Raw genomic sequence first — 13,581 nt, forward strand, 5'->3', positions numbered from 1 at the left:
GCATCCTTGATGTCCAGGGATACCATGTAATCCCCCTCGTCCAGGCTTGCAATAACCGCCCTGAGCGATTCCATCTTGAACTTGAATTTTTTTATGTATGTGTTCAAGGACTTCAAATTTAGAATGGGTCTCACCGAACCGTCCGGTTTCGGTACCACAAATAGTGTGGAATAGTAACCCCGGCCTTGTTGGAGTAGGGGTACCTTGATTATCACCTGCTGGGAATACAGCTTGTGAATTGCCGCTAGCACTGCCTCCCTGTCTGAGGGAGCAATCGGCAAGGCGGATTTTAGGAAACGGCGGGGTGGAATCGCCTCGAATTCCAGCCTGTATCCTTGAGATACTATTTGAAGGATCCAGGGATCCACCTGTGAGCGAACCCACTGATCGCTGAAATTCCTGAGGCGGGCCCCCACCGTACCCGGCTCCGCTTGTGAAGCCCCACCGTCATGCGGCGGACTTGGAAGAGGAAGCGGGGGAGGACTTTTGTTCCTGGGAACCTGCTGTTTGCTGCAGCCTTTTTCCCCTGCCTCTGCCTCTTGACAGAAAAGACCCTCCTTTTCCCCCGCTTATTTTTCTGGGATCGAAAGGACTGAACCTGATAAAATGGCGCCTTCTTAGGCTGCGAGGGGACATGGGGTAAAAATGCTGACTTCCCAGACGTTGCTGTGGAAACTAGGTCGGAGAGACCATCCCCAAATAATTCCTCCCCTTTATAAGGCAAAACTTCCATGTGCCTTTTGGAATCTGCATCTCCAGTCCACTGGCGAGTCCATAAACATCTCCTAGCAGAGATAGATAGTGCACTTACTTTAGATGCCAGCCGGCAGATTTCCCTCTGTGCATCTCTCATGTATAAGACTGAGTCTTTTATATGGTCAATTGTTAACAGGATCGTGTCTCTGTCTAGTGTGTCAATATTTTCTGACAGGTTATCTGACCATGCAGCGGCAGCACTGCACATCCAAGCTGACGCAATTGCTGGTCTGAGTATAATGCCTGAGTGTGTATATACAGACTTCAGGATCGCCTCCTGCCTTCTATCAGCAGGTTCCTTAAGGGCGGCCGTATCCTGGGACGGTAGTGCCACCTTTTTTGACAAACGTGTGAGCGCTTTATCCACCCTCGGGGGTGTTTCCCAACGTAACCTATCCTCTGGCGGGAAAGGGAACGCCATTAGTAATTTCTTAGGAATCACCAATTTCTTATCAGGGGAAGCCCACGCTTCTTCACACACTTCATTTAATTCATCTGACGGGGGAAAAACTACAGGTAGTTTTTTCTCCCCAAACATAATACCCTTTTTTTTTGTGGTACCTGGATGTAAATCAGAAATATTTAACACCTCTTTCATTGCCTCAATCATGCAGCGAATGGCCTTAACGGGCATTAAATTTGACTCATCGTCGTCGACACTGGCGTCAGTATCCGTGTCGACATCTACTTGTGCCACCTGAGATAACGGGCGTTTTAGAGCCCCTGATGACTTTTGAGACCCTTGGACCGGCACGAGCTGAAGACTCGGCTGTCCCACAGTCGGCATGTCGTCAAATTTTTTATGTAAGGAGTCTATACGTGCACTCATTTCTTGCCATAATACCATCCACTCAGGTGTCTGCCCCGCAGGGGGTGACATCTCTGCTAAAGGCATCTGCTCTCCCTCCACATCATTATCCTCCTCAAACATGTCGACACAGCCGTACCGACACACTCCACACACACAGGGAATGCTCAAATAGAGGACAGGACCCACAAAAGCCCTTTGGGGGGACAGAGTAAGAGTATGCCAGCACACACCAGAGCGCTATATATATACAGGGACTAACTGAGTTATGTCCCTAATAGCTGCTTATACTGTATACAATGCCAATTTAGTGCCCCCCCTCTCTTTTTCCCTCTTACTGTATTGTAGAAATGCAGGGAAGAGCCAGGGAGCTTCCTTCCAGCCGAGCTGTGAGGGAAAAATGGCGCCAGTGTGCTGAGGAGATAGGCTCCGCCCCTTTTTCGCGGCCTATTCTCCCGCTTATTTTGGGATTCTGGCAGGGGTATTTACCTCATATATAGCCCCAGGGGCTATATATTGAGGTATTTTAGCCAGCCAAGGTGTTTTTATTGCTGCCTCAGAGCGCCCCCCCCCCCCCCCCCCCCAGCGCTCTGCACCCTCAGTGACCGGAGTGTGAAGTGTGTATGAGGAGCAATGGCGCACAGCTGCAGTGCTGTGCGCTACCTTGGTGAAGACAGGACGTCTTCATGCCGCCGATTTTCCGGACCATCTTCCTGCTTCTGGCTCTGTAAGGGGGACGGCGGCGCGGCTCCGGGACCGAACATCAAGGCTGGGCCTGCGGTCGATCCCTCTGGAGCTAATGGTGTCCAGTAGCCTAAGAAGCCCAATCCGGCTGCAAGCAGGCGAGTTCGCTTCTTCTCCCCTTAGTCCCTCGCTGCAGTGAGCCTGTTGCCAGCAGGTCTCACTGAAAAAAACAAATTCTAAGACTATAACTTTCTAAGAGCTCAGGAGAGCCCCTAGTGTGCATCCAACCTCGGCCGGGCACGAAATCTAACTGAGGCTTGGAGGAGGGTCATAGTGGGAGGAGCCAGTGCACACCAGGTAGTCTAAGATCTTTCTAGAGTGCCCAGCCTCCTTCGGAGCCCGCTATTCCCCATGGTCCTTACGGAGTTCCCAGCATCCACTAGGACGTTAGAGAAATATATAGTTTTTATTTATTTATTTTTTTAAAAATTCCCCCCCCCCCAAACATCGAAACATAATTTGGGAACATCACGGCCATCGGAACAGCGCGGCTTTCATTTTGAAAGCCGGGACAGCCTGCAGGTATACAGGGGGGGGTCTGGGGGTGGCTTGGGAGGGTTAATTTACTCTCCCCAGCGGCTGCCATTGTCTGCAGCCGCTGGAGGGGGGGGTCCTGCCGTGCTGACATTTCAGCAGTGATCGGCAGCACGGCAGACACAGGGGGAGAGTGCAGGGAGGCAGAGGGACCTTCCGGTCCCTCTGACAGCAGCAGTGGAGGGAAGTTTCCCCTCCCTGCCGCTGCTAATACTCTCTATCTGACTGGTCGCATCCTGTACGACCAGGTCAGATAGAGCACTTGCTGGTATGGTTGCATCTGATGCGACCATGCCAGGCAAGTGGTTAAGAGTGGTTGGGGCACTTGCGCAGTATACGTCCAGGGTCCCCTCCTCTCTAGTTTTTAGCCGGCAGTGTTGTAGACTCTGGCATTGTACCACAGTCTACTGTGCATGTGCAGGTCTCCATGGAAATGGAGCTGTAGACATTTTCCTGGTAATTTCCCCATTGCGCCTGTGCAAAATATGGCTAAATGATCACCAGGCCATCTTTCCGGTTATGTGTACAGGCCTGCCGCTGCAGACGCGGGACTCCGAGGGGGAACGGGTGTACTGCACACCTTTACCCATTATAGATACACCACTGGATAGCTCTGAAATCATATGCAGCTCTATTTAAAGAAAAAGAAAAACAGAGGGTGTTCTAAAACAACTACATAACTAGAATTTTGCATACCTTGAACATCAAGATGGACATTACTATTTTGAATTAAGGCCCAGATTTATCAAGCCTTGGAGAGTGATAAATTGCACGGTGATAAAGTACCAACCAATCAGTTCCTGTCATTTTTCACACAGCCTGTAACATGGCAGTTAGGAGCTGGTTGGTTGTTACTTTATCACCGTACAATTTATCACTCTCCAAGGCTTGATAAACCTGGGCTTCAGTTTGAACTTAACAGTTTTCCTATAGGGTCTATTTTTTCTATTCAACACCACAGACTGCAAAGCATATTAAAAACCTATGAACATCTAAAATACCTCTATCCCCACGTGGTGGTATTCTCCCTGGTTTCTGTTCCCCTCTGCAAACATCCCCATTTGTTAAAGGATTCCATAATTTTCCCCTATTTGGAGTCCTTAATGTTGGTCTCTCACCATCCTGGTAATTATGTTTCAAAGCATTTTGTTCGGTAACTCTGTAGAATCGGAGATAAAACAAAAAAAAACATTGATACTAATTTACAATAGAGACATATGTCTATTCTGCCTTCTCAAATCCTAAAACCTCCAATTCATTGCCCCCTCCATCCACATCACATCCATTAATCTATTAATGTAATACTTCAAATCTGTATGTACAGATTAATAATGGAGACGTTTGGTTAACCTGAGTATATTTGCATCCACCCTACAGTAAGAATGCGTGTAACACACTTATACACAGCATAATATAGAGGATATGTGTTTGTATACCATTAAACTGTGAAGGTAAAATTAAGTTTCGTTTTAAGCCACTAAAGCACAATACTATAGCATGCGTGCACACTGGGGGAACATTATTATTCCCTTTTATTACTATGGCACCACAATATTTCACTAATGTACTAGAGAAAAGGATCATAACTGAACCACTAGTAGAAAATACACTTTATACACTCTATGGACACAAATGAAGTCGCACATAAGACTAGTTAATGCTTACAAATTGTGTTTCATTATTATTCAGAATGCGCTTTAAGCCACAAGCTGAAAGAAAGTGTGGTGAGCAATTGTGAAAGCGAGAATCACCTTGCAGGAAAAACGCTGTTCTTCTTATTCTTCCTGGAGCAACCCCTACTTTTACTCCAATTTAAATTTGGGAAAATTCCATCTCTCTTCTCTACTGGGCTCTTTCTTCGAAACAGCTCATCGCGCTAAAAGACATATCACAATGAAATAAATAATGGCCCAATCAAATATTCACCAGTAAGACTACACCAGAAACAGTTTAATTATTACAATAGAAATGGAGCTTGGTTTTATGAGAGTGTCTGGGGAACAAATAAAACAAATCACATTCACACATTTAATGGTTTTGTTGTTAAAATGTGTGGGTTTTATACAGAGATCTTTCTAAATAAGAACAAAAAATGTGCTGAACAACTATGCATTATGTAGACAATACATGTATTACAGATCACCTTCTGTTTAACAATACATGTGCATTTACCATACTTAAGTAGAATTTGGTTCATTTGTATAGAGACTCCATATAAAGAATTTCATACTCTTCAATGAAAATATCACTGTCATCAACATTATTTATAGTCAATCTACAGATGTCATTACACTGCATGCTGGCTCCTTTGTTAACTTCTCTACCTGTTTAATTATAGGTGAACCACATGGGAGCTAGTTAGAGATCAGTGGTGGGGAAAGGGGAAATAATAAATAGTGCCTTAGAGACAGTGGGATGTCTTCAGAGGACAAAACAAAGCGCTGCATGGGGAAAAGGCAGCTAATCAGTATACAGGGATTTACAAGTGTTTCTAATTGTATGAATGTATGAATAGTAAAGACAAATATAGGAAATATGAACCATAGCAGACTGTGGATACCAGTATGACAGACCGTGATAGGGCAGGTGCATACATGTATCAGTTGCTAACACTGTAAACAATTCCTAGGGACACTTTCCAGATGGGTGAAGTGCATCCAAGTATGTCACACATGGTCCTGTTCTGATAAACCCTGTCATACTAAGCGTCATCAGGAGTGGTTTGTGACTTTGACATGTTCCTCTTCAGTAAATAGTAAGTAAGTTGATTTTGAAGACAATCTCAAGCAATGCAGATACTGATTAGATAAATCTACATCTCTAAAATGTTATGTAGTTGATTAGATGTATGCTAGATCATTAATGGTGAAACACAAATAAAAAAAATAAAAAGGATGGCTACTTGAATACAAGCATCTTAACCTATACTGCCATCTACAGGCCAAATGAGGATACACCATCACTCATTGTTGAAAGAAAAAATAATGGTCTTATTCACAGACCCTGGATGGCAAACTATAAAATTTTCATTATGATGTAAAATTTCTATAGTGAATTCACAGAAGTACAGCTACAAATATACTTACACATTGCAAGAAACTGGCCACTTTGCAAAAATATAAAAAAAATTGAATACAAATGAATTACTAAAAGTAGCATTTATTGCCAGGGTCATACTTTCTTTCTATCAATATATCCTAGTTTATGTTCATTACAAAACCTATTATCACTATACAGTAAGTACACACTCTCACACACAGTGATTTTAACAAGCAACTGGTTGCTTTAGACCAGTGGTGTCAAATGTGCAGCATTAGAGCTGTTGTGGTACTACACATACCAGCATGCTCTGCCACAAATTTTCTATTTGGGAGTGCTGCAACTGTGGCAGGGCATGCTGGGATGTGTAGTTCCACAACAGCTGGAGGAACGCGGGTTTAACACCCCTGTTTTAGACAACACTTCCAAGACAATGTGCGGTTCCACAATGACAAGAATATGAGCTTTAAATAGAAATAACAGAACAATTGGTCAGCCAAGCAGCACAATCACTGAGCCCTTATGGCCATTTGCCCACCATAATAATAATAACAACAAATATAGCCTGCTTGTTATGACAAAACCGGAGTGTGAGACCAAGTCATACACAATCCCATTGGTTTGTGCTCAATAATGATTGTATCCAGATTGCTTCAATGCGGATGTTCAGAAGACACTAGACATGATGCTGTACAAGGTAAAGTGCATGAAAATGTACCAATAAATTCATAACAAATCAGAATCAGCTTTATTGGACAGTTATACTTGCGTATACTAGGAATTTGTCTTCTTCGTTTTGCTATACAACAGCCAAGTAGGTAACAGCTAAGCAGGTGGGGGCGGGGGGGGGGGGGGGGGGGGGGGGGGAGTAAAGTCATACAGATGGGAATACCGTAGGGTCACAAGTGAGTTACATAGACATCTAGTCAATGTTCAGGAGTCCAGCAGGCGGACTGCTTGGGTAAAGAAACCTTTGAGGCTTCTGGTGGACCCGGCGGGGACGGCCCTGTAACACCTGCCTGAAGGAAGCAAGTTAAACATGCTGTGGATGGGGTCTAGCTGGTCATTTACTATCTTCGTTGCCCGCTTTTTAGCTCTGGACAGGTACAGGTCCTGGACTGAGGGAAGGTCGGCCCCGATGATCTTCTCTGCTGTTTTGACCACTTTTTGGAGCCTGCATCTGTCCCTCGCGCTGGTGGAGCCATACCATACACCAGTATCGAGGAGCACAGTACCGACTCCACAATCGCAGAGTAGAAGACGAGCAGAAGCTTCTGTGGGATGTTGAACTTTCTAAATTGCCTGAGGGAGAAAAACCTCTGCTGCGCTTTCCCAACAGTGGCGTCAGCGTTGGTCCCCCATTTAAGGTCCGGGAGATTGTGGTCCCTAGGAACTTGAAGGAGTCCACTAGAGATATCACACTGTAAGCAATCGTTAGTGGAGGTGCACTAGCTGACTTCTTCCTGAAGTCCACTATCATCTCAACAGTTTTGAGGGGGTTGAGCTCAAGGTTGTAGTGGCTGCACCACTGGGCCAACCGGTCTACTTCCTGTCTATAGGCAAATTTGTCCCCGTTCTTGATGAGGCCGATGACGGTGGTGTCATCGGCGAATTTGATGATCTTTACTGATTGCGTCTCTAAGGTGTAGTCATTAGTGTACAGGGAGAAGAGCAGGGATGAGAGGACACAGCCCTGAGGGGCCCCTGTATTAATGGACCGTGCTTGAGAGGCGAATTCCCCCCGCTTTCACCACCTGTCAGGAAGTCTACTATCTAGTAACAGGTAGCTTCTGGGACCCCTAGGCAAAGTAATTTTTGGGTGGAGGATGCTGGGCCGATTGTATTGAAGGCCGAGCTGAAATCGACAAACAGGACCCTTGCGTAGGTACCAGGAATGTCTAGGTGCTGTAGAATGTAGTGCAGGCCCAGGTTGACTGCATCCTCGACACACCAATTTGATCGATAGGCGAACTGTAGGGGGTACAGTTGGGGGCCAGTCACAGTTTTCAGGTAATTCAAAACCAGACGCTCGATCATTTTCATGACCACAGGTGTCAGTGCTATCTGACTGTAGTCGTTCAAGTTCATGATAGAGGGTTTCTTGGGGACCGTACAATAGTGGACCTTTTGAGGCATGAAGAGACTTTCTGTAGCTCCAGCAATTTGTTGAAGCTCTTGGTGAATATGGGGGCAAGCTGAACCACACATGCTCTCAGGGCAGATGATGACACACTGTCAGGACCCGGAGCTTTCCTGGGTTTGGCCCTTTTGAACAGTGCCTCCACCTCTCCAATCCAAGATGGTGTCGCATTTGTAACAGATCTCTTGAAACTGCTGTTAAGTTCTAGTATTGTTTAAAGTAAAGTAGCAGGATTGTTTACAATATAATGAAAACTAGTTCTGTGAGACTGTGTTTATACACTGACTCATTGCAAAGTATTTTTTTCCTTGAAAATTTGTGTTTATATATGCCTGTTTTTGTATACACTATGTAAAAAGCTTAGCTTTATTATTCATTTAATGTCTTATGTGGGTATCCAATTAGCAACAATAATGCCGTGGCCGCAAAACAAAAACAAAGAAATACCTAAGATAGCAGAAACAACAGTTCAGTTTAGTACAGCGGTAGGCTATAACGCTGCTCTGGGACTACACATTCCAGCATTTCCAGTCACAGTTTTACTATTAAAGCATGCTGGAATGTGCACTTCAACAGTAGCTGAATGGTCGCTTACGGCAATACAAAAAGGCCTGGACATCCACAGAAGACAACAGTGGTGAAAGTTCTCAATCATTTTCATGGTAAAAAAAAAACCTCGTCACAACACCCAGCCAAGGGAAAAACTCCCACACAGCAACCAACTAAGGGCCTAATTCAGACCTGATCGTAGCCAGCTACGATCAGCCACCATGACATGCGGGTGGACGCCCAGCACAGGGCTAGTCCGCCCCGCATGTCTGGCACTTCCCCCGACACACGGGTGCGATAGCATCACACTGCAGCGATGCTAGCGCACCCGGCGAGTAAGTCCCTACCTGCGCAGCATTGCTGTGCTGGTAGGCGACTTTTTGCCGCGTCCCATGTTGTATCGGCTGCGTTGCCCGGAGCGCGGCCCCAAAACGGCGGCCGAACACCGCCGGCCCGCCCCCTCTCAGATTGACAGGCAGAGGCGATTGCTGGGCTGAGATGCCGATCGTATCTCTGGTATGCACCTGCGCACTGCGGCGCATGCGCAGTTCAGACCTGATCGCCCGCTGTGCGAAAAACACTCTTCAGAAGGTAGGCATATACTTATCCAGGTCTATTATAAAGGAAAGACTTCACAAGAGAGCAAATAGCGTGTTCACCAAACATACAAACCATTCATTAGCCTCAAAAACAGAAAAAAATAAAAAGTCAGCTTGGTTCTGGGACAGCATTCTCTGGAGAGAAGAAATTAAGATTAACTTATACCAGAGTGATGGGAAGAAAAAAGTATGGGAAGGCTTGGAATGGCTCATAAACTAAAGCATATCACATCATCCGTAAAACACAGTGGAGACAGAGCTTATTGATGATGTGACAGAAGCAGCTAGATGAATTCTGAAGTTTATAGGGATAAACTGTCTGCTCAAATTCAGCAAAGCTATTTGGACGGTGCTTCACAGTACACATGGACAATGACCCAAAACATACTGAGAAAGCAACCCAGGAGTTTTAGGACTATTGGACTATTTCCAAAACGGGAATATTTTGTGGCGGCCGAATCAATCAACTGATCTCAACATGCTCAAGCATGCATTTAACTTGAAGACAAACCTAAAGCAGAAGGACCCACAAACAAACTGAAGATATCTGCAGTAAAGGCCTGGAAAAGCTTAACAAAAAAGTAAACCCAGCAGTGGCGCACCCAGGGGGGGGTTCCGAGCACCCAGAAACCCCCCTCCACAAAAAAAAATATATATATATATTTTTTTTTTAGCTGCATGAGTATTATTAATGGCTGTCTAGCGTCCTCTGCAGCCTGCTGTCTTCCTGGTGGCACTTGTAAATGCAATAAAAGTTGACTTTATTTTAATTATAGTACATATATATCCATGTGCATACACATATACACATGTATATACATACATACATATAAACACACACATGATATATATACATGTGTACTGTATGTGTGTGTGTGTGTATATATATATATGTATTCATGTTTAATATGGTGTGTGTGTGTGTGTGTGTGTGTGTGTGTGTGTGTGTGTGTGTGTGTGTGTGTGTGTATATATGTATTTTTTTTTTTAAATAGAGGCACTCAAGTAACAATAACATATGAAAAAAAGTCTTATAAATTTATTTTCACCCAAGAACGGGCATTTCAGGTAGAATCACACAGGTGATGGTGGCTCAGCAAAAAATCAGGATTTTGGTACTTACCGATAAATCCCTTTCTCCGATTCCACAGGGGCCACTGGAGCGTAGTTACAATGGGGAATAGTAGGCAGTAATTGGGAGCTGGCACTTTAAACAAAATTCTAACCCTGTGGCTAGCTCCTCCCCTACTATCTCCCCTCCAAGCCAGTCTACGTAAAACTGTGCCCAAGGAGAGCTGTAATAGAGAAACCTATAAAGGTAGAGGAGGTTATTGACGTCTACTGAACCAGGATAATCCAAACTAACCCTGGAATCGAACCTAATAATCATAAACAGGTTAACCTGAACTCAACCAACGGTCATCAATTGAACCGCAGACCGTTAAACAAAAAACAACAAGGAAGAACAGCGCTGGGCGGGCGTCCAGTGGCCCCTGTGGAATCGGAGAAAGGGATTTATCGGTAAGTACCAAAATCCTGATTTCTCCTTCATCCACTAGGGGCCACTGGAGCGTAGTTACAATGGGGACGTCCCAGAGCTCCCAGAACGGGTGGGAGAGCGCTGAGAGTCCTGTAAAACCGCTCGGCCAAAGTGAGATGCAGAGGCCGCAAAAGTGTCAAACTTGTAGAATCTGACAAAAGTATGACGGCCGGACCAAGTAGCCGCCCGACATAAAGTAGTCATAGAGACCCCCCGGGCAGCCGCCCAAGAAGGTCCTACAGAGCGTGTGGAGTGTGCTGAAATAGAAGATGGAGGTTCCCGAGAAGCCGCCAAATAAGCTTGTCTGATGGTCAGTCGAATCCATCGAGACAAGGTCTGCTTAGATGCCGGCCAACCACGGCGGGCAGCGTCGTACAGCACAAATAGGGAATCAGACTTCCGAATAGTCGAAGTCCTATCCACATAGATCTTGAGCGCTCTTACTACGTCCAATGATCTCACATCTGGAGAGTCCCCTGAGAGGGCCGGTACAACAATCGGCTGATTGATGTGAAAATCAGACACCACTTTTGGTAGAAAGGACATACGAGTACGAAGCTCGGCCCTATCCGCATGAAACACCAGGTAAGGAGACCTGCAAGAGAGAGCCCCCAGTTCCGACACCCGTCTAGCTGAAGCCAGTGCCAGGAGCAGAACCACCTTCCAGGTGAGATATTTTATCTCTACTGATTCCAGGGGCTCAAACATTGAAGACTGCAGAAAGGACAGGACCAGACTGAGGTCCCATGGTGCTGTCGGAGGACGGAAGGGAGGCTGTATTCGAAGAATCCCTTGAAAGAAGGTCTGAACCTCAGGCAGCAAGGCTAACCGTTTCTGGAAGAAAACCGAAAGAGCAGAGACCTGCACCTTTAGTGAGCCTAGTCTTAGGCCTGCTGAAAAACCTGCCTGCAAAAAACGGAGAAGACGGGCTAAGCTATACACGGAAGGAGAATACTGTCGACTTTCACACCATGCTACATAGGCCTTCCAAATGCGGTAGTAGTGAGAAGATGTAACCGACTTTCTAGCCCGAAGCATAGTAGGTATAACTGTACGAGGAATCCCCTTCCTTGTCAAGATGGCTTTCTCAACAGCCACGCCGTCAAACGTAGCCTGCGTAAGTCTGGATAACAAAAGGGGCCCTGTTGTAGAAGGTCGTCTCGTAGTGGTAGGGTCCAAGGCTCGGCCACCGACAACTGATGTAGAGCGGAGTACCAAACCCTGCGCGGCCAATCTGGAGCTATTAGGAGAACCAGAGCGTCTTCTCTCTTGATGCGTTGCAGAACCTTTGGCAACAGCGGAAACGGAGGAAAGAGGTAAACGAATTGGAAATTCCAAGGAGCCGTTAGAGCATCCACGCCCGCCGCCGTCGGGTCCCTTGTCCGAGAGTAGTAAAGAGGCAACTGATGGTTCAGGCGGGACGCCATGAGGTCGATCTGTGGTCTTCCCCACCGGCGGACCAGTTGCCCAAACACCTGGGGATGTAGCGACCATTCTCCCGGGTGCATGTCCTGCCGACTTAGATAGTCGGCTTCCCAATTGTCCACTCCCGGGATGAATATTGCCGATAAGGACAGAGCATACTTCTCCGCCCAAAGAAGGATGTTGGTGACTTCCCTCATCGCTGCTCGGCTGCGAGTGCCGCCCTGACGGTTGATGTATGCTACCGTCGTGGCGTTGTCGGACTGAACTCTGACCGCTCGACCTTGCAGGAGGTGATGTGCCTGCAGCAGGGCGTTGTACACCGCCCTTAGTTCGAGGATGTTTATGTGGAGAGCGGATTCGTGGATTGACCAGCGCCCCTGAAACTGATGTCCCAGGGTCACTGCTCCCCAGCCTCGCATACTGGCGTCCGTGGTGAGGAGAGTCCAATCCCATATGCCGAACAGTCTTCCTTCCAACAGATGGGTCGACTGGAGCCACCAGAGTAGCGATGACCGTGCTTTTGGAGATAGCGTCACCCGCTGATGAAGGAACAGATGAGATCCTGACCATTGATTTAGAAGACATAGTTGAAACGGTCGAGAGTGGAAGCGACCGTACGGAAGAGCCTCGAACGCCGCTACCATCTTTCCCAGCAGGCGAATGCACAGATATACCGACACCCGATGGTGCTGAAGGACCAGTCTTACCAGTGTTTGCAGAGAAAGTATCTTGTCCCGCGGAAGGAAAACCCTCTGACGGACCGTGTCGAGAATCATTCCCAGAAACAACAGCCGTTGTGCGGGGCATAAGTGAGACTTCGGGAAATTCAGGACCCACCCGTGTCGGATCAGAAAGTCCTGTGTCATCTGGATATTCTGAAGTAATCGTTCTGCTGTGTTTGCTTTTATTAGCAGATCGTCCAGATAGGGGACAATTGTCACACCCTGCTTCCGAAGTAGGGCCATCATGACCGCCATGATCTTTGTGAACACTCTGGGGGCAGAAGAGAGACCGAAAGGAAGGGCCTGGAACTGTAAATGAGTGTCCTGTATTGCGAACCGGAGAAAAGCCTGGTGAGGAGGCCAAATGGGAACATGTAAGTATGCGTCCTTGATGTCTAAGGATGCCAGAAACTCGTCCTTTTCCAACCCCGCAATAACAGACTGGAGAGACTCCATCTTGAACTTGAACACCTTCAAATACGGATTGAGGTCCTTCAAGTTCAGGATTGGTCTGACTGAGCCGTCCGGCTTCGGTACAAGAAACAGGCTTGAGTAATAGCCCCGTTTTCGATGATGCGAGGGAACCGGGATCACTACCCTTGCAGACAGAAGCTTCTGGACCGCGGTTTGTAAGGCAACTCCCCGGTTGTCGGAAACTGGCAAACCCGTGGTAAAGAACCGCTGGGGTGGTTGTTCCCGAAAAACGAGCTTGTAACCGCAAGTGA

At 46.6% G+C, this 13,581-nt stretch overlaps 1 protein-coding gene across 1 annotated transcript in view; it reads right to left on the minus strand.

The window, feature by feature from the left end:
• Positions 1-13,581, minus strand: part of TMEM131L (transmembrane 131 like) — a 121,208-nt gene that overhangs the window by 66,743 nt on the left and 40,884 nt on the right. Inside the window, exons 10-11 of the mRNA XM_063956644.1 lie at positions 4,594-4,718; positions 3,844-4,001 (exon numbers count right to left, since the gene is read on the minus strand). Of these exons, the coding sequence (XP_063812714.1) occupies positions 3,844-4,001; positions 4,594-4,718 (283 nt within the window). The remainder of the gene's footprint in view (positions 1-3,843; positions 4,002-4,593; positions 4,719-13,581) is intronic.

The sequence above is a fragment of the Pseudophryne corroboree genome, chromosome 1 (genome assembly GCF_028390025.1).
Source record: "Pseudophryne corroboree isolate aPseCor3 chromosome 1, aPseCor3.hap2, whole genome shotgun sequence".
Lineage (NCBI taxonomy): Eukaryota > Metazoa > Chordata > Amphibia > Anura > Myobatrachidae > Pseudophryne > Pseudophryne corroboree.